The sequence below is a fragment of the Pelobates fuscus genome, chromosome 3 (assembly GCF_036172605.1).
Source record: "Pelobates fuscus isolate aPelFus1 chromosome 3, aPelFus1.pri, whole genome shotgun sequence".
Taxonomy (NCBI): domain Eukaryota; kingdom Metazoa; phylum Chordata; class Amphibia; order Anura; family Pelobatidae; genus Pelobates; species Pelobates fuscus.
This window is the reverse complement of record NC_086319.1, coordinates 301,885,000-301,911,930: the sequence shown is the minus strand read 5'-3', so window position 1 is coordinate 301,911,930 and position 26,931 is coordinate 301,885,000. Positions and strand designations below refer to the sequence as shown.

General features: G+C 37.8%; 1 protein-coding gene across 3 annotated transcripts in view; it reads left to right on the top strand.

Annotated features, from left to right (window-relative positions):
• The window catches only part of LRRK1 (leucine rich repeat kinase 1), a 96,386-nt gene that overhangs the window by 29,935 nt on the left and 39,520 nt on the right, over positions 1-26,931 (top strand). The window contains exons 1-11 of one of the 3 annotated variants that reach the window (XM_063448821.1): positions 3,369-3,476; positions 6,457-6,620; positions 7,799-7,970; positions 8,366-8,545; positions 13,135-13,283; positions 18,716-18,942; positions 22,301-22,425; positions 22,696-22,859; positions 24,300-24,437; positions 25,842-25,954; positions 26,629-26,705. In XM_063448821.1, coding sequence (XP_063304891.1) covers positions 6,468-6,620; positions 7,799-7,970; positions 8,366-8,545; positions 13,135-13,283; positions 18,716-18,942; positions 22,301-22,425; positions 22,696-22,859; positions 24,300-24,437; positions 25,842-25,954; positions 26,629-26,705 — 1,498 coding nt within the window. In that variant the 5' untranslated portion in view covers positions 3,369-3,476; positions 6,457-6,467. Of the gene's footprint in view, positions 1-3,368; positions 3,477-6,456; positions 6,621-7,798; positions 7,971-8,365; positions 8,546-13,134; positions 13,284-18,715; positions 18,943-22,300; positions 22,426-22,695; positions 22,860-24,299; positions 24,438-25,841; positions 25,955-26,628; positions 26,706-26,931 lie in introns of those variants that run through there. The other 2 variants (XM_063448820.1, XM_063448822.1) reach the window with 2 other exon arrangements.

Below are 26,931 nucleotides of genomic sequence, written 5' to 3'. Positions count from 1 at the left end.
TTTAGTTCCTAGATTTTTGTGTGATATTTAGAGGAGACTCTAGGGAACTTTAAAAGGGTATTTATTGGTTATAATTGGTATATTCTCGTGTTTTATTTTGTGTTTTGTTTATTTTGGAGATGCCTACATATTTATTTGAGCTGATCTTGATGATAGTAACAATGTCCTTCATAGAAGGTTGCTCTACGCCAATCCTCAAGAGTATACATAACCTTTTATGGCTTTTCTCTGCATTAAGTATATATTGACAAATCCACAGTTTGTGTAATGTAAATGAAAAGTCTAAAACGAGGCAGTACAACAAATATATTTTTTGGGCAAATTTTTAATTTTGGAACTAGTATTCCTTTGTGGTTTACGTTTCTTTCCTTTAATACAATTACTTAATTTTTTAGGGACTTTACCATTTCCAGAGATACAGGATATGTCAGACTATTTTTTGGATGGTGGTATTCCAACCACATCTTTGGTGATAGACAAATCTTGGCCATTATTACTCTTTCATTACACAAATTGCTAGTTATATGGGGTGGAGCATGAGATCAGGAAATAACTTGACTTTGTTGTCACTTTCCTTTACAACAGTCATCTTACAGGGTTATTTGCATGAATGTCCAAAAAAAGGGACTGCATTCCTAAACATTTTTTTTTTTTCCCCCTAAAAAAAATAAATCACTGTATATATGTGATGCTCCAGGCCTTGGCGTTTTCCCCTACCCCAAGAAATCTTTCTCTTTCATCTGGCCAGCAGCAGTAATTCTTAAAAACTAAAACTTACTCTTGATATGATGGGATTATGTTTCAAAGCACACAGGAGAAACAAACAATCCAGTTGAGCAGACACCAATAGCAAACACGCTGTCAGACACACGGACACCAACTCTCAATGACAGACACACAATCTGATTTGAAACAGTGACTGACATATATATACACACGCACACTGACAGAAACACTCACTTACTGACGCACTGACACACTCTAAATGACAGACTCACAATCTGATTTGAAAAACTCACTGACAGACACACACACACAGACACGCTCACTGACTGACACACGCTCACTGACTGACACACGCACATATTGGCAGATACACACACTCTCAATGGCAGACACACAATATCACTGATTTGACACCCACACTGACAGGCATTTATACAATCTTGCGCGCGCGCACACACATTTTATTTCTTGTTGTTTTATTTTTAGGCCCATCAAGCCTCTCTACCTTTAGGAGGGATGGGTCCATTGACGATCCTTGCCCTGTGGTCCAGTGGAGAATGGATTCTCTAATGGATCTTCCATTTCCTCTCTACTCCCTCACGCACCCTCTGTAGTGATGCTGGGGCTGGAGTGATGTCATATTCCAGCTGTCACCACAAAGGATGTGTGATGGAGCAGAGAGGAATTGAAAATACGTCAGCGATCCCTTGCTACCCCTGCGGCATTCACTACAAGGGTAGAGTTTTTGCGGTGACTCCAGTACTGGTGCTCAAAAAAATAAATTAAAAAAAATCTTTTTAAAAAAGGAATACAAATTTGTATGCGCTACACATTTTTCTGTGTGTGCTCCCTCAAAAAGGTGTGTGTGTGTGTGTGTGTGTGCAAGACAATTCATTAGGAATAGCGGATATTTTCCCACAATAAATTCCAGCTTTGTCAGGGTCATACATATTTAAAGTAACATTATAGTGTTAGGAATATAAATATGTATTCCTAGCTCTATAGTGTCTTGAGACCTTTCAATCTGTCCCCCACACGCCCTCTTTTGTAAGGGTTTGAAAGGTGAGTGTTCCTTACCTTTCCACCATTGCCTCCATGCTCTACTCGCTGTCACTCCCCCTCTTTGGCTCAGATCATCAATGCTGGAATAGGTTACATTGGGAGGCTAGTGTGCATGCATAGCAAACACCGTGTTGCGACAATCAGGGATGTGTGTACCGTGAGGCACACAAGGCATTTGCCTTGGGCGGCAATTTCCAAATGGGCATTTTCCAATCTCCAAATGCCCAGGCAAATACCCTGTTTGCCTCATTTTATGAGTAAGAAGATAAAAATACAACTACACACCTATGCACTCCTGCATTCTAAACATTAACTCTACATACAAATACACCACTGCAGTCTAACGGCACCACCATAAACAGCCCTGCATTCAAAAACAAACACTTCTCTAATCAAATGGCAATTGCACACACATGCACACCTCTGCATTGAAACACCAACACTACATACAAATACACACACAAACCAACACCTACATTGAAATGAAAAAACTGCATACAAACATACAACTGCATGGAAACTCCAACACTAAACAAAAATACACTAATACATCCAACACATACATTCAACACATCCCTATATTCAAACGCCAGCACTACAAACACATGCTTACATTCAAGCACACAAACAATGTTCACAAATGGTAGATTCCCAGCTGGCAAAGCAATGTGGGAGTTGAAGACCGTTAAGAATTTACGTTTTGGCCACCCTTGTGGTAAAGGGGGCTTTGAAATTTCCTTGCACCATGGCCCCCTCTGTATTAGTTCTGCCACTGTCTAGAACTGATCCATTGTCACATTCAATGTACTGATGTAATATAAATTTACAATGTCATAGCTTCTGTGGCTTCATATCAGGGATGTTACTTTACAAAACCCACAACATGAAAGTTGATTCTTCTACTGTGTTGCCATCAGAGAACTAGATCTTTCTTTTTTTCTGGTTAAAAACTGCATACATTTCTTCAAGTTTATTTTCGTGTTTGCTCGAGGAACTTGTGGCATCTACATAGAATAATATATGTTGTCAACCTTGCATTTGTTGAGTTATTTTTGTGTTCTTTATTTTGGTTTAATCAGTAGTTGGTTAGTCAAAACAAAGAGCCCATATTGTCTTCTGTCTTTGGTTTGAAATAACGTGAAGATTACTACGTAGCCTGTGCTTTGGTCCATTTACCACTGTGTGATACAGATATAGTCTCCACATCTCTCTACCCCTTCAGATATGTAAACATCTCAGTACAACGAAGGAAAAAAACCTTGACTGTGCACTATTCCATCCTTCGACTCCTAAGCAGGGAAAGATTTAAGAGTTAAATTCTTTTTTTGAACACTTATCTCATGTAATAGCAGGCCAACAAATCCCATCACTCCTTCTGATTGCTTAAACCTCATGAAAGTATCAGAAGCTTGTGTTACACTCCACTAATGGGATAGGGAATTGAAAATTGCCAGCAAGGCTTCAGACAAAGACGTATCTTCCCTCCCACTCTCTTATCTCCGCCTGTGTGAAGTGAGACAGAAGGGTCCTCCTATCCAGAGATGCTATGTTTTTGTACGAAGGTCATTGGGATAACAAATAACGATGCCTAAGTGACCGATAAATGTATGCCCAAATCTGTGACCATTGCGTCTAGATTATTCTTTAACAAGGAACAGGAGAAATGTACGTGCACATATGATGAAAAGGTCAGTTCTTCTCTTCTATGTTATTTCATAGAATTTTGTGTGTTAACTATCATAATGCTGGGCATCCGCAAATAGTTCCCTGGGAGTGGCTCAATGGGTAACCTAAAGACTGGTGGTCTGTCTATGGTTGGCCTCCGAGAGTGCAACAGTATTCTAAATTTGGCGTGTGGGCTATTCATTAAAGGAGGAACTGAGGAATATTCACAATAGTATTGCACATTGTTGGCCAAAATAGCTGAAGTGGAATCTTAGCTATTTTACCAGCTCAGCTATTTTGGCATAAAATTTAAATTCCCTGTTGAGTAACACGGTGTGTTGGAAAATGTTCTCATGCAGACCTTTTTGGCATTGTTAGTGCTTGTTGTATGCCTGGCTGTGAGTGATAATATACTATTAGAAAGCATGGGCTCTAATCAAGAGATTCCTTATTACCTGTTGCATGTGTTCTCTATTTATATTATTTAAAATTGAATATTATGTATCGTATAGTAAATGGAGATGGTATACTAAAGCACTTGCATATCAAACAGTGACTTTGATAGTATATGTAAAGTCTAGGTTATTTACAGTAAATCAATTGTGTGTATGTAAATCACAAAACATATATATATATATATATATATAATGATGTCTTATAAATATAATGTATATAATTTTGTGATTTCTCTCTAGTAAGCAAAAATGATAATTTTTGCTGACCAGTGAATTCAGGTGGTTTGCAAACTATGCAAACTATGAGCCACATCAGCCAAGATTTAAATGCAGCTGAAACTAAGAATTTTTTGTTTTCTGCTTGGCTTTAATTTTTTTTTTTTTTTTATTAAATATATATTTTTTTATTATTATTATTACTCATTGTAGCATAATATTTAGTGAAAACAAGCATGTTAATATTTGTTTCCCTCTTATGCCTGGACAAACAAACTTGATAATAATGTGTTTCAGGCCTTTCCTGGCGGCACAAGTGTTAAACTTTATATTTGCCCTTCAAAAATTTAGGCAGATGCTTAGAAGCTGCTGCTCTAATGGGCTGAATCTCAGGAGCCCTCTCAAATGTCTGTGTGACTTGAGATTTGCTGAATAATTAACAAGCAGCGGCAGTCTGTATCTGTCTGCATTATGTAAGTGTAGAAACCACTTCTCATATTTTAATTTTGTATTCCCTGAGAAGGGCATGTTAGGTAATCTACAATACATCTCTCAAATCTAGTAACAAGCTTTATTGGTAATTATATTCTATGTACAGGTAGGGAATTTAGGACATTTTAACAATTCCTATTACTATTTATTTTTTGATGTTTTAATTGCTCTTGGTATTTTTCCGATTACTTTCTATATATTTTTTTGTTTCATAGGATGTCAACATAGATAAGTATAGTGTTCGTTATTATATAGCTTTTTCCAGCCCCATATGTATATATGCGTTTCCCGCTTTGGTTTTGGACTAACGCTATGGTATAAATCCAGAATATTTCATAATTTTAGTATTTTGTTTATTCTTTCTATAGATTCCTCCAAGGTTGTGATCCTCAATAAAGCCCTAAACTATTGTAACTGAATCTGGGTTGGGGTTCCCTTGTGTTGTCTTGTATACATTGTGTTATACATAGTAAAAAAGATCAATGATTGAATCATAAGCATTATTTGTGTAAAAATATAGTTGGACGTGTTTTTCCAAATGAATGATGATATTTGGATAAACTTTTCAAATGATTTAATATTTTGAAAAGTATTTTAATATTGCATTTTTATATATATTTATATATTTTTTTTATATATGGTATGTTTTTTGATATTTTAATATTATTAAAAAATAAATAATCAAAAATATTAAATTTGAAACATATCCTAAAATATTAAATCGGAGCCATAGTTGGCTAAAAAGGCTTTAATCGATCATATTTAGATTGTAGGAATTGATGCAAAACAACAAGCTTCATTTTTATGAGAGCCACCCTTGAAAAAGAGAAAATAATCTCAAAATATTTTAATCTCCCAGGCAATGAGCAAGTAGAATAGTAGCAAAGTAAAATTTTGAAGTCTGGAACAAAATGCATTAAAAAACCCATAGGTTCCTAAAGTTTGTCAAAATTGTTTGTAAATACCTGTCACTATTAACCGCCAGTATCTTTTTTTTTTTTTTTTATTCTTTATTTTTGTAGTGCAAAAAGATATAACAACGCGCATATGGTACCCCAACGGCATTCCACATACGTTTCAACTACAGTTGTAACAATGGGGGACATGGGAATACTTGCACCTTTTTATATAAATATGCAAGGTCAATTCTATTACGAGTAGCTAAGACATGTGTAAGATTGTAGACTAGATAAAAAAGAGAATGCATTTAATGAATAAAAAACCTACGTGATCGCTAATATATGATCTAACTAAATCAGTAGAAATAGGTACCCTCTAGGTGACAGCAGCTGAAACCAAAAATAATTTTCCCAATTCCTATATTGAAATGCTGACAATATCGATTAGCATGTGTGAGATTGTAACATAGCAAGTTTACAAGTAATATAGGAATGAACCGGGTTATGGTATAAACAAAGCATAATGACTCTTGCATGTCTAGTTTTCTGTGACAATAGAGTGATCGTGAGTCTTACTTGTATAGGACCTGCTTGGCTAGCCTAGTGATAAACATGTTATTCTGTACCTACATAGGCTGCAGGGCTCAGAAGAACAAGAAACAGTGCTAAGTCATGCTTATGATTAAAGTAACATTGCTTTATAATCTAACATCGCATATGAGCTGAACTAGCAGATTGCGATGATGGCATTACATTTAACTCTCCATTGAGGAGCTAAAAACAGCCAAAATGTTTCTGAAACAAAATATGAACTCGAGGCACATGCTCTGAATATTTATCATGTTATTGGTTACAGTAAAGTTTATAGATTTTGCTGGCTTCAACCTATTTGTCAAATGTTTAATTACTTTATGAAAGAAATACATTTTTCTTGTACACAGGCACCACAGTTATGGGAAACAAGCAGGTCCTGCCTGGAGAGCTTACAATCAACCAGACGCCAGTGATAGCGGAGATCCAGTCTGCCTACCAGGAGGGTGAGGCTGATAAAGCAAAGGATCTAGTGAAGAAAGCTTGTGAGGAAAACATTCAGAAGCACGAAAAGGTAAAGATGTTTTATAGTGAGATATCTAATTCCCTTTATCTAAAATAAAGTACATTAAGGACTACGGCTTCTAGGAGGTCTTGGTGAAATATGATTTGGTGAATTTTTATGATTACATTTGTGAACACTATAGCATTAGGAATATAAACCTTTTTTTTAGATTTATGCACCCAACCTCCCCAAAATCTAAATAAAAAGTACAATAAAGGGTAATACCTTATTTTTCAGTCCTGATAGCCGCTCGATCCCCATCCTGTGGTGTCACACAGATGCTTCTAAATGTTTTATCCAATGAGGAGTGTGTGAGTAGCACTGTGCTCCTCCATTTTAATGGAGGTTACCGGTGAGAACAGGGTTTGACTTGGTTCTCACAGCGGAAGGGCCTCTAGTTTCTCTCAGTTAAACAGCCACTAGAGGCATATTTAACTCAGTAATGTAAACATTGTTTCAAATAGGGCAATAAAGACAATACAAGCTTTTAGTGTGAGGATCCATGTTAGACTTTAGAACTACATCCAGATCAGGGGTAAACTGGAAACAGGAAGTATAAGGCAATACATTATTTGCATAATAACTCCAAACAAACATTGCCATATCTACTAAACAGCAACGTTTAACATTGCTGGGTTAAAACTAAAGGACCACTGCACTCAGACCACTTTATTGAAAGGAGGTGGCCTGGGAGAATTTAGTAGTCCTTTTTAAGGTTTATTTACAAAATAGTGAATTTAAAACCGATTTAAAAAAAAAAAAAAATCAGATTTGAATAGCCAAACTGTGACTACAATAGAGTTGAATAATTACATTTTCAGTTCACTTTTTGACTGTTTAGTCAAAAATCCTCTGATTATGTCCATTAACTGAGGAAATCTGGTCATTCACCTTGATATTTCATGCATTCACATCAAGGCCCTTTGAATCTGCCCGTTAAAGTAGAGACCCTAATAATTTGATCAATCACAGGGAGTGAACGTGGTCATTCATTCTGATAAAGTGCATTTTGTTCCCGTGTGAGTTTGCTGATTAGCTTAATAACCCTGAAATAAATGCCCATTTACCTTGTGTATCAGCCATTTACTCTGATATGCTAGACATTTGCCTGTTCTGCTCATTTTGACAGTAGATCGCTCATTTAGCAATATTTCACATTCTAAAATTTGAATCTCTCCTTTGAACAGTATCAGCTTTTGAGGATCACGGCTGCCTATGGAGATCTGCCCTCTGTGCGGTACCTACTGCAGAGTGCCAAGGTGGCTTTGCCAACTGAACCAACCGATGACAATCCGGCTGTAATGGCAGCTCATTTTGGCCACACAGAAACTGTAGCCATGTTGCTAGATTCTCTGCCAGGTATGTGACATGGTGGAACACTGAGAATCTTCTCCTATGTCATGCTTAATGGGGATTATTAACTGGACAATGCATGGTACCTAAGCAAATACACGTAGGAAAATTTAGGTTAAAGTAGCCATACTATTACAATAAAAGAGTTTGATATGTATTGCAAACTTTTCCAGTCTACAATTTGGTGCTTTGCAAATAAACCCCTATTTGAGAGAAGATAATTCTTCCTTTACATTGTTGACAGAGCAAGGAGTTATTCCTTCTTGTAAATGAATGTACCAATGTCGATTTGTTGGCTTATTGCATGTCCATATTAATAGCGATAATACTATGTTATGATTGCACAGCAAGTTGAATCAGTAAAGATTCCCTTTATTTGAGTGCTTGCCGGTCTGTTGCAGATGCATCTAGCCACAAGACGCTCCTGAGCTGGATGCTAGTCACTGCCTGTGAACAAGGCCACCTGAGCCTGGTCAAACTCCTTATTCTTACCTACCATGCGGATCCAGACAGTTACGCCGTGAGAAATAACGAATTTCCAGTACTGAAGAGGCTACCCCTCTATGCAACCATTATGGCAGGTACAGCACATTTGTTTGTTTTTTTAACTTGTTATTTATTATTATTGTGTGTGTGTGTGTGTGTGTATTTTTTCTTATGTGAGAAACAAATTGACCCCTTTGAAATCTCTTGTCTGCTCTTCAGGTTCTGTTAAAGATCCAAATCTTTAGTGACATTTTCTGTTTTTACTGAAAGGCTGTTTTTGGCATCCACCATCATTTCTGTCAAGCTAAATACTATAATATTGTATTGAATAAAAATAACAAAGTATTTAACCAGGGAAGGTACATTCAGATTACTCTGGTTTCCAAGTAAATCTTGGGGATGTTACTATTACCCAATTTTAATGCTACTTATTATTTTGGAAGGATGCAAGGTTAAAGGACCACTATAGGCACCGAGACCACTTCAGCTCAATGAAGTGGTCTGGGTGCCAGGTCCAGCTAGTGTTAACCCTGCAGCTGAAAAACAAAGCAGTTTCAGAGAAACTGCTATGTTTCACTGAGGGTTAATACAACCTTTAGTGGCTGTCTCCCTGTCAGCCACTAGAGGCGCTTCCGCGATTCTCACTGTGAAAATCACAGTGAGAAGACACTGGATGTTCATAGGAAAGCATTGAGAAATGCTTTCCTATGGGCGGCTTGAATACTCACGCAGCTCTTCCCGCGCATGCGCATCCGGCACTGACGTCGGCAGAGGGAGGAGAGTTCCCCAGTGCTGAGGGAGCCTGGCACTGGAGAAAGGTTTTAACCCCTTCAGCCCCCTTCAGCCCAGCGGGAGTGGGACCCTGAGGGCGGGGACATAAAGACCCTATACTGCTAGGAAAACAAGTTTTGTTTTTTTTGTTTTTTTTCTGGCACTATAGTGGTCCTTTAAAGGGACACTATAGTCACCTGAACAACTACAGCTTAATGTAGTTGTTCAGGTGAGATCTATAGCTCCCTGCAGGCAATCTAATGTAAACACTGTATTTTCAGAGAAAATACAGTGTTTACATTGATTGATAGGAACAGCCACCAGAGGGACTTCCTATCATGCAGGGCCAAAAAGGCCCTGTTCACGTCAGACGTATTAAAATATGTCTGACGTGTGCAGGAGAGAGAAGGCACTGTGTGCGCACCTTCTCTCTCCAGCCTGTCAGCAGAGGAGGGGGCGGGCAAAGACCACAAGCTGAGCTGTCAGCTCAGCTCGCGGCCACGCACACCGCGCGCATGTGGGTAGTGCGCTCAGGACTTCAGAGGGCGGCATGAATGCCGCCCTCTGAAGTATGCGTGCATGTGTGGCGAATGGAAGTGTCTGATTGCTCCCTGCTCGTGCCCGCCTATTTCGTCATTTTGACGTAATAGGGGGCGCAGCTTCACAAGGCTCCCGGCGCTGGAACCAGGTGAGTAAAAAGGGCTGCCTGGAGAGTCCCTTTAAGTCAATCCTGATGGGATTTGCAACTGCAAGTTCCGAGGGTTGAGCACATTCTACTGATAATGACTTGTCACTCAGTCTTGCACAGAGAAATAAGGGTGCAGTTATTTTTCATTTTACAGAGCTGCTTCCCAGATTCTGACACAGCTCCAAGTCAGCCTCCAAGTCAGCCCGTACAAGCAATAAAACAAAATTGTCCCATTTACAAATGAAAGGTTTGTGACTGCGTGACAGCATTTTCTTAATGCTGGAGGCTATTTATATAAGGAATCTGCAGAATAAATATGGAACTAAAAATAGCAAGGTTTTGGGGTGTGAAGACAGATATTTTTTTGTTACAGCATAACCTCACATATTCATAAAGAAAATGAAAATTGTACAAAGGAAGAACCAATAAACATAAACAATATGGATACAAATATATGACTGCGCGTAAAACATATGGTTAGGTGTGTGCTGGGGAAAAAAGTCTTTATTTGTTTAATGAACACATAGATCAGTGCACAGTAGATTATTTTATTGGGGGCTTTTTTTTCTTCTCTTTATTTTTTCTTAAATAACCTTAAGTGACAATAGTATTAAATCCGAATTATTCGTTTATTGTATATCAGGTCCACTAGTTACCTTCTACCTACGGATCCCTTTTCTCTAAAAGTTCAGAATATTTTCTGCAAACAAGGTTTTTACAGGACTGGGCAAGCAATCATACTTTATCTATTGCTTTCCACCTTCTTCACTGCCCCCTAAAATGTTTGGTTTGCTTTTTAATTCTGTCTAATAAGCGTTCACTAACATTAGATAGTTTCTTGTGTGAATAGTGAGAAAGTTGCATAAGATACAGCAATTACTTGTATTGTGCGTGATTGGATCTGATATAATGCATAATGTTTTCACCTGTAAGAAATCTTACTGTGCCTCTCTCTATATTATAACCTTTTTGGTAATGGTAAGAGAGAGTAATGTGTAAGCACTTTTAATATTTATTTCATTCTAAGCATAGATCAGCCTATAGATGGTGCTATTGTACAAGGACCTGAATTTCACCTTTGCCTGACTATATAATACTCTTTGAGTATGTCTTGTTCCATTGTCCTAGGCAGATTTTCTGTGCTTAACCCCTTAAGGACACATGACATGTGTGACATGTCATGATTCCCTTTTATTCCAGAAGTTTGGCCCTTAAGGGGTTAAAGAACAAAGACCCTGTTGAGTGTATTCCCTCTTGTCTCTTGACTATATCAGATCCGGTATTCCCAGTACCTCTGTTTAGACCAGTGGTTCCCAAACTTTTTAGGTTCAAGGCGCCTTAATATTTCAGTATTTTTCCAAGGCACCCCAAGTCAAAATTTCTAGGTTTCATATCTGTACAGCGCTGCGGCATTTACTGTCACTATAGTGTAATGTATAGTGTTGGTGTTTGAAGGGGTGCTTCTGAATGTAATGTTCACTTTTAAATGCGAATGTACATTTGTGTGAAGTATTTGTGTTTGAGTAATGGTGGTGTGTGTTTGTATTTTTATTTTGTTTTTTAGTTTGAATGCAGTGGTGTTTGTATGTAATATTTGTGTTAGATTGCAGGACTGTGCTTGTATGTTGTGCTGGTGTTTGACTGCTTGGATGTATGCACACACATGCATACATACTTACACAGATATTCATGCACATTAGCAGACAAATGCATATAAATACACTGACACATACACACAAATTCATATAGACACCGACACATACACACACCGACATATACACACATGCACCCTGACGCACACAAACATTGATACATGCCCACACCATGACACTGACATAAAAACACGCATCCTGACACACGGATGCACATACACAGATGTGTGCGCAGACACAGAAGCACACTGACATATATATACACACACTCATATACACACACACTCATACTCACAAACACTCATGCACTCATACACATACACACACTCACACATATACAAGTGATTTTTTAAAAATATCTCCAGCCACCCTCCTGTTTTTTTACCTTATGTGCCAGGAGGGTGGCTTGGAGTACTGCTGCTGGTGGGAGTGAGGGATCTGGAGCTCTTCGTGCTCCTCTCCCCTCACGCTGCGGCTGCCTCCTCCCGCGCTGTCTCCCTGCAGGATTCTTGGAGGAAGTGAAAGACTGTCACTTCCTCCCAGTCGGCCGACATTACAGGGGCCTGGTCGCAGTCTCACCGGGCCTCTGTTCAGCCGTAATGTTTCCCCGGTGCTATAATCATAGCACCGGTGAAACATTCTGCAGCACCCGTGTGTACACGTCGTGGCACACAGTTTGGGAACCACTGGTTTAGACAATATCTGTCGGTGTGTAGATCCTTTTGCAAGTGTGTGTTATCAGTGTGTATATGTATTTGAGCTGTATTGCACTATACATATATATACAGATTGATAACACACACTGTGTCATTATGACCACAATTAAACAACATGCTGATATACAATGGGGAAGTGATCCATGAAAATAACATGGATGAAACACAGTAGAAAAAATAAACTAGTCAGTAATTAATGCATCCCACTAAAATATGAAAATTGGGCAAAATAACGTGATGCACTGAAATGTATGATGGCCTTTGAGATCTTATACCATGTATAGGCAGATATTTATGTTTGTCTTTTGATATTCTTAACTGTTAACTGTATTATGTCTGAGTAGTGATCCTCTTTCCTGCTATATCCTGGGTTCCTTTTTGAAAATTGTTCAATCCACCTCAAAACAAAAATAGGCTGTGCATTGTCCTCTTTACAAAATCATAAGAAAAAATCCTTGTAGGTGCATTTTGTCTAACTGGTGACATTTTTATTTTTCAATATTGTATGATGTGACGATGCTGAAAAAGCAGCATTTGTACCAAAAGCTGAAATAGGTCAAATGGAACAGTTTGAGAGACAGATACATTTCAGTACAGCATTTGTCCAAAAATAAATGACTGTCAGTCCTGTAAACTCTAGAAATACGATGGCATTTTTCACATACTGTACGTGCTGAGTAATTTGTGTAAGGTGTGTGTATTGGGAAGTTTAGTAAAGTCTGCTTCCTGCCTTACAACCTATGTTTGCTTATTTAAGATGTAACAGTATGTTCCTTTTTTTAAAAATATATATATATATATTTTGCACAGCTGTAAAAAGGGAGTTTCAGCACCTAATTCTTTGGTCCTTCTGTCAGGATATGAAGACGTCGCAGAGTTTCTTCTTCAGAACGGAGCTGGCTTGTGTTCCTACATCTTGATGGACAGTCCAGAGCTGACAAAACAGCTGTTGAGAAAGAGCATTGTGGAATTCTCAGACCTAAAACAGCATGCCGCTCAGGAATCGGTAGGAAAAAGCTGTGTCTTTAGAGCTGTATTTCTTATTCTTGCGCTTCTCTAATGAGAGCTTTTACAAATTTCCTGTGTGATGATGCAAGAGATGACCACATTTGGTCGGCCTTGTTTTAACATTTTCCTTGTTGCAGGTTATTTGACCATATACCAAAATGTGTTTTAAATGCAATAGTTATCCAAAGAATAAGAAAGTCAATTTGGTGTATATTTGTGCATATATACAAGTAACCAACCTCATGCTGATGAGTTGCATTCACAACAAAAAAAGCTGTCTGGCTTTGTATCTCTTCCTGAGTGGTGTTTATAAGCTGTTGTATACAGCAAACACAAACTCCAAGTAATCCATGTGTAAAATTGGATAAATGAGGCAAAAGGTGGTTCTTTGCTTAACTCATTTGCATATGCCCATCCACAATCCCTTGCAGCAGTAACAGCACTGAGATTTGTGTGGGAAAAGCAAGTTGTATGGCTTGTCGGTGCTTGCAGATCTGTGTTTAGCAATGTAATAATAAATATAATATACCAGGGCTGCACCGCTTCTGTGGAACTCCCTTCCCTTTTCCGTTAAACAGTCTCCACTCCTGCAAAAAACCATTAAAAACTAATTTGTCACAAAAGTGTATCGATTAAACTGTTAATGGCTCCCAACTGTCATTTAAAAAAAAACAAAAAACACCACACTAAGTCTTCAGTGAATACTATTCTACCAATCTACTTCTCTATTACTATCCTTACCTTTTGTCACTTTACCCCACTCCCTCTAGCATGTACGTGTCTGGTTACAATTACATGTTTATTAGTCCACCCGTTGTAAAGTACTATGGAATTTGTTGACGATTCATATATATATATATATATGTGTGTGTGTATATGTATATTTTATATTAGATTTTCCTCTGAAATAATGGAAGTGCACACTGTAAATGTGAAGGGTTTATAGTAGGTGACTCACTGGACAAACTGACTTGCTAACTCAATGACGCTGCATTAACAGTATCTAGTGTCCTGCGAAGCTTAAAAGGAACTGGAGTGCAACTTTTTCCATAAATGAATGACTCTGTAATGTTAAATAAGACACACTACTGGTCAGTGGAAAGCAGATAAAACACTTCTGTGTTTATAGACTAAATTGGAATTATAGAGAACTGGTATGGGAATTGCAAAATGGACAAATGTGCTGTTTTGGCCTGAAATCTCCTTGCAAATTTTCTGCAACCCATGGTATAGTGGGTAAATCCCATAAAGTTCTGATTATTTCGGAGTCTGCCCTTCATAGATTTCTCATTGAACTGCATAAAGTCTGTGATTGGACAGTCAGAGAAAGTCTGGGCTGAGAGAAAACTAGACGGCTTGCAAAGGCAGCAAACAAGGGATCTGAAGCTTTTGCAATCTGTTTTATACCCTCAACCCTCAATGCATAATTAAATGCATGCATGCTTCCATAAGGGCATATCTACTAAATACCTAGCAGGATGCATCATTGAGATCAGGAAATATGCAAAGTTCATAACCTCAAATTAAGATAGCTGAAATGCATTACATAGCTTATCGAAAGCGTATTTAGAGCAAAGGTGCAGACAATTGTTCATTGCTTTGGGCATCTGTGGTTAAAAGCCATACGTGGGATAAGTCACGAAGAATATTTTCTATACATGCCTAAAACAAAATATCTATTGACTTAAGCACCACACGCAGTGGGAATACCCTGCATTTTGGATGAATTCTACAATACACTTCTACATTGTGGCTTGAACTTCCTTTAGTATGGTCTAAAATATAATAATTACTTTAACACTGATTATTTTGTTTCTTTGCTCCCAAGAAGATATGTTCTAACAAAAGCCTTGGAGTGTGTTTGTAGTGTTTCTTTAGTACACTTACAACGTTGCACATGTGTAGAATGTGTGTCTGTTTGTAAAATCTATTTAATATTTTTATAATTTTCTATATGAATGTTGTGATAATAGTAGACAGATGGAGGAGTTTTCTTCTACTTCAGTTAGCTCTACTGAGCTAATAGACGTGGCAGGAGCTTGACTAGAACATACATGCCTTCTGCTGCATAGGTCTAAATGTAGCTGCCACCAAATCTGTTGGGCAGATCTTATGCTTTTGCACATTTGAGCTTGTGCTGTCCTCTTTTTGTGTGCCATGAATTATTATTAAACGTTAAATTATTCTACTATTTGCTATCTTTTGACACATCCCACGTAGTGTTCCTTCTAACGTCTTCTTTTTTTTGGTAGTTTTTTTTCAAATGCACAGTACATATATAGTATATTGCAGTTTTTGTGCATCGTAATTAGCTACCTTCTTTTTTTTTTTTTCTTGGGTGGTATACCGAGTGGATTTTGCATTCTGATCAGCATTTTGTTTAGCTTTAGGAAAAAAACAAATCCCAGGTATCCTTTGACACACTACAGTATCATCAGAAAGTTCAGTTCAGACAACTTTTCACCTCTCTCTTGCACAATAGAATTATGGGAGCTTGTCTGCAAATCTTAGGTCTTGATTTGCACTGCTGACATACCTGCCAACTGTCCGAGATCTAGCAGGGCTACTATGATTTTAGTCTATATCCTGCCATGTTTGGCTTTTTTTTCCCCCCCTCTGGTTTTCATTTCTGAGGACACCAAAGAAAAGTCCCCATAAAAGTGCATTTGAGCTGCACATTGGCAGACATAGGTCTTGGCAAATATGCTGATATCACATGGTTTCTGCAGTTTTGTGTTTTTTTGTGTTTTTTTTTAATCTGTAACATTCACTGATGCAATTCTAAGATGGCCACCTCCACGCGATGTCGGACTTTCAAATGGTAAATGAGCGTTACTGCTAAACACTGTATAGCCTGCTTAGTTGGCAGTGAAACTGTTCTGGTTATAGTTTTAAAATCATTTGTGATAAGGAAAGTTTAGAGACTAAAACTGTAGAGACTTTTAGTCTTCTGAAGAGAACAAAGGAAGTACGACTGGTTTGGAAACAGGAAAGTACCAGACATCTTGGCAATATTGATACGTTTTATAACTTCCTTAATTGCTAGATGTGTGAGCTATATTTATAGCAAAATGCATCTTCGCAGTCTGGAAATCACACCATAATGTACATTCTTTAACATAGTGAACTAAAACATTGCTTCTCTTTTTTTATTGTTTTATTGATGTCCTCCTACCATACAAACCATGGTAACATGACATAGCAGCATTCACTAATGTGTAAAAGCTTGTATGTACCCTAGACAAAAAAAGTGTGCATAGGTTTTTTTGGGGAGAGGGGGTTTGTTTTAGTTTTTTCTTTCAGTTTACTTTTTTATGCCCCTGTATTTGAAAGATTATCACCGCCTTGACACTTGACTTTTTTATATTTATCTTTTCTTCTTCGTGCCAGTATCCAGGTACTGCCATTTTGTTCTCCTCTGTCCACGTGACTTTTTTTTACCCACAACCCATCAGTAAAAATAAATTCCACAGAATGGCAAATCTGATTGATAACTGAAATAGAACCTTGCTTAAGTTCTGCCCATTGTCAAGTTTCGTCAACTTGACTGCTATACGTAAGGAACAGTAATCCCTACTTTTCTTTATGTACTTTCTGAAAACCAAGGCATTCAGATACAAAAAGTGATTCATACATAGGGAGCTATGTAAAAGTATTTTAGATCACTTCATATTTAAATATGATCAAAATTATGATGGGATTTAACAGTTGTTTTTCAGAATCCCTGCTTACGTAAAGTAAGGGAAAAAAGTATTTGATCCCCTGCTGATTTTGAACGTTTGCCCACTGACAAACAAATTATCAATCTATAATTTTAATGGTAGTTGTATTTTAGCAGTGAGAGACAGAATAACAACAAAAAAATATCCAGAAAAAGTTATAAATTGATTTACATGTCAATGAGGGAAATAAGTAAGTATTTGATCCTCTATCAATCAGCAAGATTTCTGGCTCCCAGGTGTCCTTTAAACAGGTAACGAGCTGAGATTAGGAGCACTCTCTTAAAGGGAGTGCTCCTAATCTCAGCTCGTTATCTGTATAAAAGACACCTGTCCACAGAAGCAATCAATCAATCAGATTCCAAACTCTCCACCATGACCAAGACCAAAGAGCTCAAGGATGTCAGGGACCAGATTGTAGACCTACACAAAGCTGGAATGGGTTAGAAGACTATCGCCAAGCAGCTTGGTGAGAAGGTGACAACAGTTGGTGCGCTTATTTGCAAATAGAAGAAACACAAAATAACTGTCCGTCTCCCTCGGTATGGTGCTCCATGCAAGATCTCACCTCGTGGAGTTGATCATGAGAACAGTGATGAATCAGCCCAAAACTACTCAGGAGGATCTTGCTAATGATCTCAATGCAGCTGGGAACATAGTAACCAAGAAAACAATTAATAACGCACTACGCCATGAAGAACTGAAATCCTACAGTGCCCCCAAGGTCCCCCTGCTCAAGAAAGCACATATACAGGCCCGTTTGAAGTTTGCCAATGCACATCTGAATGATTCAGAGGAGAACTGGATGAAAATGTTGTGGTCAGATGAGACCAAAATCAAGCTCTTTGGCATTAACCAAACTTGTCGTGTTTGGAGGAGGAGGAATGCTGCCTATGACCCCAAGAACACCACCGTCAAACATGGAGGTAGAAACATTATGCTTTGGGGAGGGGTTTCAGTCTAAGGGGACAGGACAACTACACTGCATCAAAGGGACGATGGACAGGGCCATGTATCATCAGATCTTGGGTGAGAACCACCTTTCCTCAGCCAGGGTATTAAAAATGTGTCGTAGTTGGGTATTCCAGCATGACAATGACACAAAACACACAGCCAAGGAAACAAAGAAGTGGCTCAAGAAGAAGCACATTAAGGTCCTGGAGTGGCCTAACCAGTCTCCAGATCTTAATCCCATAGAAAATCTGTGGAGGGAGCTGAAGGTTGCCAAAACAGCATCAAAACCTTAATGATTTGGAGAGGATCTGCAAAGAAGAGTGGGACAAAATCCCTTCTGAGATGTGTGCAAGCCTCGTGGCCAACTACAAGAAACATCTGACCTGTTGTTGCCTACAAGGGTTTTGCCACCAAGTACTAAGTCGAAGGGGTCAAATACTTATTTCACTCATTGACATGCAAATCAATTTATCACTTTTTTTATTCTGTCTCTCACTGTTAGAATACACCTACCATTAAAATTATAGACTGATCAATTCTTTGTCAGTGGGCAAACGTCCAATATCAGCAGGGGATCAAATATTTTATCCCCTCCCTGTATTTCACCCCTAATTTCCACCCAAGTACTGAATGTATATTTTTTGTGTAATGTTATAAAGGCTTAAGCTCACTTTCCTTTGATCTTATTTTTTTTTTCTTTTTATATCCGATAAGTTGTATATGTTTTAACTGTAGACTCTACTTCCTTTATACCTAGCCTGTCTGTGTGAAGTGGTCCAGCCTCCGGTTACCCTGGGTGGACTTGGACTGGTTCATAGACATTTGCTTCAAGATACGAGAGTTGGATATCTCTTCCAACTGTTTGGCTTCCCTTCCTTCCGTGATTCCTTGGGGTCTCCTCAACTTGCAGAAGCTAAACTTAAGTGAAAACCAGCTGTGTGAGCTGCCCAGTGTGCAGAGCTCAGAGGAAATCATCTGTTCAAGGTGAGTGCTCTATACGATAAAAAAAAAAAATGCAAAGGGTGCTGTTATAAGGTGTGTAAAAGGGTGATAAAACATCAATCTAATTGCCCCCCAAAACAAGGACAGAAGGGGCCTGTTGCAAGGGTAGCTTAAGCTTATGTCTACAAATCCAAACCCACTTCTATGACTGAATGGGTTATAAAAGCATTTACAAGATTCACATATATACCTTTAAGGCAGGGTTAGGCAACATTTTGGTAATGCTGTGCCAAAGTAAAATGTTTTAAGTAATGCTGGCACACAAAAAAAGGACTTCAAAGAGGAACGAATGATTAAAGGACCACTATAGTGCCAGGAAAACAAACTCTTCCGCCAAATGCGCATGCGCGGCACATTCAGTCAGTCCATAGAAAAGCATTCTCAATGCTTTCCTATGGACGGCAGCGTCTTCTCACTTAGAAAATCACAGTGAGAAGCGCGGAAACACCTCTTGCGGCTGTCAATGAGACAGCCACTAGAGGCTGGATTAACCCATATGTAAACATAGCAGTTTCTCTGAAACTGCTATGTTTACAGCAGGCAGGGTTAAACCTAGATGGACCTGGCACCCAGACCACTTCATTGAGCTGAAGTGGTCTGGGTGCCTAAAGTGGTCCTTTAAGAAAGTTATTATTTTATCAATGATAACAACAAGTACAAACAAGTTCCATGTATTTTGAAAGAAGATCCGTTTTAAAGCCAATTAATATCGAATCATATAGACTTGTCTTTTCCTTTATAATGTAATTTATTACTACATGTACACTTGCTGAAAGGATTTTAAAAACATAATAACAAAGAACACACTACAACAAACTTTTTTTTTGTACTGGTCAATCTTAGATCCTTGTCCTTGCTTTTCCTTGATTAGTTCCTCTGTCAGAACTGCGTAACTTACATTTCACACAGGCTTCTGAGTGAGTAGTTCTGAGATGGCTTCGATACGGATTCAAAATGATCTTCATGTGTGAAAATATTTGCTCACAGATATACGTTGACCCAGAGGATAAAAGCAATACAAATGCAATTTTCTTAAAGCAAATACATTTTTCAAGTAGACTTGTCCAAAACTGCAAGATGGCAGCTGATCTATCTGTGCAATCCCTCCAGAGTTTTCCACAGTTCTGCGAATTTTGTTCTCCATAACTGTCTTAAATTCAATATGCTGGATTCCAAAATCATCAACATTCAGCCATTCAAAAAGAGTAAGACCAAAGAGGTGGATTCAGTTAAGTCTGGCTTGATAAGGAAAGAAAATGTTGGCACATGGGGCTGAAAATCTTGACATCATTCTGTGAACTCTTTTCAGAGCGCCTTAATGTACTTCTCTAATTCTTCTGTGTTATCACACTGGGAAAATACTTATGTCTCTGTAGTGATATCACAACAATAGACATTTAGTTTTTCCATGAATCCTTTCCATTTATAAAGATGAAGAACAATGTGTCCTTCTCCCTGTAAATGCAAATTCAGGTCCTTCAGGTGTGCGGCAATATCAGCCAGGAACATAAGATTGCCAAGGCAGTTGATATCACTTAATCCTGGACAATGATGACATTTTTCACTGGTGAAACTCTTGAACTCCTCCAAGCATGCTACGAACCTGTTCAATACCTTGCCGGGACTGAACCAAAGAACATTATTATACAGAGGAAGATCAGAACATGATCTCTCCAGTTCTTACAGTAAGAACCTGAACTGCTTGTGGGTTAATGCAGAGTGGCTAACTATAAAATTCACAATTTCTAAAACTGTTTCCATCACAAAGTTGAAGGATGAAGGTACGATTTTTGCAGACAAATTTTCTCGATGAATTAGGCAGTGAAAGTACTGGACAAATCCTTTTTCCAACCATAGCAGGGACAGTGCATGTAGCAATACAGAATATTTTATTGATATCTATGCTCTGTGTTTTAAGATAATCTACAAATGCCCTCTCCTTTTGTTCCTTCGAGTGATTTAAGGCAACACAATTCTTCATAAATGTGACCATTTGCACAGTAGCGAGCAACTACTGCAAAGCCAGCCATGCCACTTTCATCCACAACGACACCAAAGACAAGAGCATCTTTTAAATTCTTCTGTCTTGTATATTGACTGTCATTTCGATCGCTCGTCTTTCTATTCTTGCAGTTACTTGTATATCTTTTATCCAAGATAATATTGTATATTTATTAAGCAAATCACCACATTACTTCAGCACTGTTTATAAAGGCTTCTCTTATATATTCGCCATCTGTGAAAGGCTTCCATTTTCTTGCTACACACTAAGCAATTTTACAACAACATTCAGTAGCTCTATTCTTTGTTCCAATTTCTTGGCTGAATATACTTTTCTTTTTCTTATATCCAGAAACTTCTCTATTCATGGCTTCCATTTTGTCCTCCATTTATGAAATGATTTAATTGAGGTGGAAAAATGCGGATGTCAAGCTTTGGCTTTTTGGCAGTAGACAGTTTATAGCACATATTTGGAAGTAGGGTCTGCAATCTAAAGCTGAGCTTGAGCAAAAAAAACAACCCGTTTTCTGTAATGTGCCACAATAATACGTATTTCTGCCACTTTTTATCCCTCTTTTGGGTTTTGTTTTTCTATTTTTCGATTTTATTACATTCTCAAAACAAGACTAATGATATTACTAAGGAAAAAAGATGCATTTGCTATTTGAATATTTTTTGTATTCATTTAACAAAAAAGAACATCATGAAAACTGCTTATCTTTCTCAGAAAACCGCCGCCCTGACAGTGGTGGGAAATGTTGTTGGGTGCATTTTTGCACCTTTTTTTTTTTTTTTTTTATACACAGCAACCAACAAATGTGTGAATTAACCCCTTTGAGAGCCCTGTTGTACAATTTACACACTATTAGAAACACTTTCCAAATTATTTATCAACAACAATTCCCACAGACCTCTGCAGTGAATTCTGTATATCAATCATTTGGAAAAATATTCTTGCAGTGAATTAAGTGGGAACCTTATTAAACCAAGACCATAGTTTGGTATTACATAAGTCTATTTTTAATCGTAGAGCTGATAAACAAAAAAAGTGAAGCCGAATGATGATAATAAAATAAATTAATCCTGAAAAAATTACATAACGAAAAAACTATGTTGTAAATACTGCCTTCTGGAAGTGCTCAAATCTCTGGGGGAAAAAACATGAGCAAGGGGTGTGGTGACACATGCTGCAGTAAATCGATATTGCACATGTAGTTACATTTTGTTTTTGTTGTTCCGTGACTTTACATATATAAAAATTCATATAAATTAAACATCTGTGTACAATGTATCTCCATCCCCATGTTTGTATTTTAATGTTGGAAATGATTTGTTCTAGGCTGCTGGAGGTTGATGTTTCGAACAACAAGCTGACATGTCTCCCATCAGGGTTCCTCCATCTGAGCAGGCTTCAGCGACTCTGTGCGTCAAAAAACTACATAGTTAATCTCTTTAAAGAAGATGGTGAGCCTTTCGATTCTACAACATTCGATGAATGCTTCTTTCTACATCCTACTTTAATGCAGGAGATGTATCCTAGTGTTTTCTTTGCAACATTTAATTAGAGTCCATTGATTGATTTAAAGGGATTCAATATGCACCAAAACAACTTTAGTTTAAAGTTGAAGCAGTTTTGGTGTATAGATTATGCGGCAATCAATTTTATTGTTTTTTAATTTTTTTTATTTTTATACCTGATTGTACCATAAACTATTAATTCTCATTTGCTCCCAGGCACCAACTGGATTGGATTGCGGAAGTTACTAGAGTTGGACATTTCTGATAACAGAATATCTGAGCTCCCCATCTCTATTATCCACTGTTTCAAATCCCTGAAGAGCTTAAATGTGTCCGGAAACAAGCTTAAGGTGTTGCCGGAGCCCTGGTCTTGCCCCCTTGTAAGTTTCAAATTAAGACACACACACACACAGACCTGGTTTAGAGGATATAGCCATAAATATTACTAATGTCTAGTTTCTTTGTCTATTTATTAACCTCTTCATAGCCAAATTTGTAAATACAGAATTAAAAAAAAAAAATGTTATTGTTTTGTTTTCTTTTAATCTTCGTTTGCTTCCTAGAGCAAAATTTTGTTTATAAGCCACATTTACCTTAATTTATACTCCAATAATGATTGTCAGCTTGTAGAGAGCACATTTTTATTTATTTTCGTCACACCTACTTTATGTGAGCAAATTGTGTTTTTTGTTTTTAATGGTAATATTTCAGACCCTGTGTGAAATATTGCACAATAAGGGATAGTGTATACTCACTAAACGTTTCATTCCCCCCAATATTGTTATAAGGGATGAATGAATAAATGGCATTAATTAGCGTAATATTAATTTGTCTGAACAGCAATCTATAAACAGAATTACTGTTTTATCATATATTGCATATGCTAGCACTACACCACATGTTCCAAATAAAAACTAAACTTCACTATTAGGATACAATGGTAAATGGTAGGTTTCTAGTGCTTGAGATGTGTTAGTGGCGTGATAAAGTCTGCTTGATCTATCAAAATCGGAGTCTCTCTTTTCCAGTCAAAAGTAGGATATACACATGTGGAGAAGGGAATAGCATCTTGGGATATCTTCAGGTGTAGGCAACATACAAAGAGAGGAAGGGGCAGTGGAGGAATATATCATCAGGTACTCATAATAAATATGAAAAGAGACACACATACAGTGTACAGAGCTATCCGTTTGCTCTACTTCTGTGCGCTGTGGTGGTATAATCCCTGCCTGCGAATGTGTGGTGTATCTCTTTGTCCAGTGAAAGTTGATCGGGAAGGTATGAAAGAACAAACGGAATAGTCACCAATACAGTGTAGTATGTCTGACAATACAAGTTGGGTAAGTAAATAAATACTTTTACCCTCACAAGGAGCCTTCTAATAGCTCTTAGTGAATAGCAGGGACTGATATTGAATAAACTGATTACTAAAATCCCTAGGTGATATATGGATAAAACAGAAATAAAATATATAGTGCTCACTCTAATTCAGCATGCACTGATATAGAGCAAAAGAATGATGTTGCTGAATCCGAAATGTATAGGTGGTACATTCCCCACCAAGGAATTTGAGTTGGAAACCCCATGTTTGAAAAAACAGGGTTTATCCAGGGATACTTTAAATCGCCAAATCACTAAGAGTTACTATTAATATTTATTGAGTAAACTATTTTAACCACACACATTAGAGCTAAATATGTAATAACCATTTCTGACACTTGTGTCTTAATCTAATTTTGCTTGTTGGGATTTATTTTTTTATGTTATATTTTTTGCACATTGTAGAAGTAATTGGCTCTTCCTAAAATGTTTCACAACAGAAATATTGCAAGGCTTCTCATAATGTCATCGATGTTCTCCCTGAAAACCTGTCTCTTTTCTGGAAAAACCACCTGCTTGATGTAGATTTTTCAAACAATGCCCTGAAGGAAGTTCCCAAGTCTCTCTTCCAGCTAGAGGTAATGTAAACAGTGACATGACATCTGGGTAACCTTGTATTTTGCACTGCTTTGACAGATGGCAAGTAATTTTTTTCCTGAAAATCTGGCCTTCTAAAATAGTACAAAACACTACACAATGCATATCCTGAAACTGTGGATTTCAAACCAGTCTTTAAAGGGACACTGTAGACACCCAGACCACTTCAGCTAATTAAAGTGGTCTGGGTGCTGTGTCCCTTTTGCACTTAGTGCTGCAGTGTAAAACATTGCAGTTCCAAGACTCCCCTCTGTGGCTATCTACTAGATAGCCACTAGAGGGCTTCAGAAATCCAAACAGACTTTTGGTCCATTATCTGACGCTGGACGTCCTCACGCTCTGCATGAGGACCTCCAGTGTCAGATTTTCTATTGAATAATGCTTTCCTATGGGGAGGTCTAATGTGTGCGCGGCCATTGCTTTCCTATAAGGTCTAATGCACCGAGGGACATCGGCACTGGATTCAGGTAAGTGGCTGAAGGGGAGGGAGGCACTCCAGGAGCCTATAGTGCCAGGAAAACAGCTTTGTTTTCCTGGCACTATAGGATCCCTTTAAGGCATGCAAACCGTCCATGATTTAGCCATACCCCAGGTGTTTGTTTTTTGTCATGGGAATGACACATGGGAATGTTGATAAAACCTGGACTACTGTTGTACCCTGAGGACCCTGTGTATATCGGTGTCAAGAAGGCTTTTGCAATCCAGCAGAATGTCTTTGAAGTTGTAGTTCTGCAACAAATTGATTAACATATTGCCAATACTGTGTTTATATAGAAAAGGCTCACAAGCCATGCAGGAAAGAAAATATATCAATATATCAATGAATGACCTACAGCTATAGAGTTTTCTTGCCATTAACAATCTGTGGTTTACCCTATTTCTATTGTAGCTTCTATATCTTACCACTAGATGGTGCAAACTTGCAACTATTGCTCCCTACAATGAGAAATAAGGATAGGGCTGCGACTGGGAAAGAGTGTGGAGATCGTGGTCTCGGGCATAATATTCGTTTTTCTCACATTCTGTCACCTTCCATCACTTTAATGTCTCAGATGAATCTGCTTCACTGTGTCCTAAATCAGAAAATAGCTGCAGTTATTGTGACTATGTAACTGTATTGAGTACGTCTCTTTTTAAATGAGTAACATTGTATTGCACATGTCTTCTTGGACCTGAAGATGAAAGCAATATTATTTGCACTGAAACACTATAAAACCAAACCGTGTTAGTACTGTAAGCCATATTAAAAAAAATATATATTTTATGCTCTGTCATATGCTCTGTCATTGCTAGGCCAGTTATGTAGGACATCCATGCATGCTTATGTGTATAAATGCATCATGTGTTTTAAACGTATGTGGACCTCTTAATTTGCATCTTTACAGACCTTGCAAAATTTGAAACTCTCAGGAAACCAGCTGATCGCACTACCTCCCGCAGACTGCTGGACATGCTCACATCTGAAGCTTCTGGACTTGTCCAAGAACCAACTGGGCAGGTCTGTGCTTTGCAAGAGAGGGTTGAAGTTACAAGTCCATGATATGTGGTTTATTGGAAGAATAAAATATTATGACTATCAAATGAATGTTTAGGGATTTTCAGGATGCCATTTTTTTCTGTTCTCTTACATGCAGGTAGATATTTTCCAGCAAGTGATGCATTACTGGGGCAGGGTTCTAGAAATGGTGCAGTTCACAGAAGCATTCCATTGGTTACCATGGTGATTGCTCTATAGTTAGAAGAATGACCCAAAATTAATCTTTATTCATAACTCTTTGACATCTAAAACGCTGTACTGTGTATGAGTAAAATGTTTTTGTTTTTTAAATCACTGAAGATCACTGTTCCATAGCTACAGAAACCCATGTACAGATTTAAATCATATAATGGATATATAAACTAAATGAATGCTCTGCTTTTTAGGGTGGCAACAGGTGTATTAAGGTTATACAATTTGTTGATCACAAACTACATGTGAAATTTGATTTAGTTAATAAACTACATCTGTAAATTTAGCAAAAGTATTTATTTAACATTTATACCTCTTTATTATATTCCTACATGAAGTTATCAAAGATCTGTGACGAGTTTTGAATAGATGCACTCTTCAATCATAACACTGGAACATGCTCTGAGAGATGGCTCACCAATTAACACCTTTCTCTTTTACAGAAATGAGGACGGTGTGAAAACTAGACGGATGCCATTTTTTTCTACTAAGAACCGAACAAGAACAGGGATTGACTCTGGTAAACCTAGTGATTTAGCAGTCTATGTAACTGAACTATGCAAGTTAAAGGATAAAGCACTGTTTTGTGCCCTTTTTCTATTTTTTTCCTAGCAGATCCACCCCTATTTTTGAATTTAAAGGGACACTATAGTCACCTGAACAACTTTAGCTTAATGAAGCAGTTTTGGTGTATAGAACATGCCCCTGCAGCCTCACTGCTCAATCCTCTGCCATTTAGGAGTTAA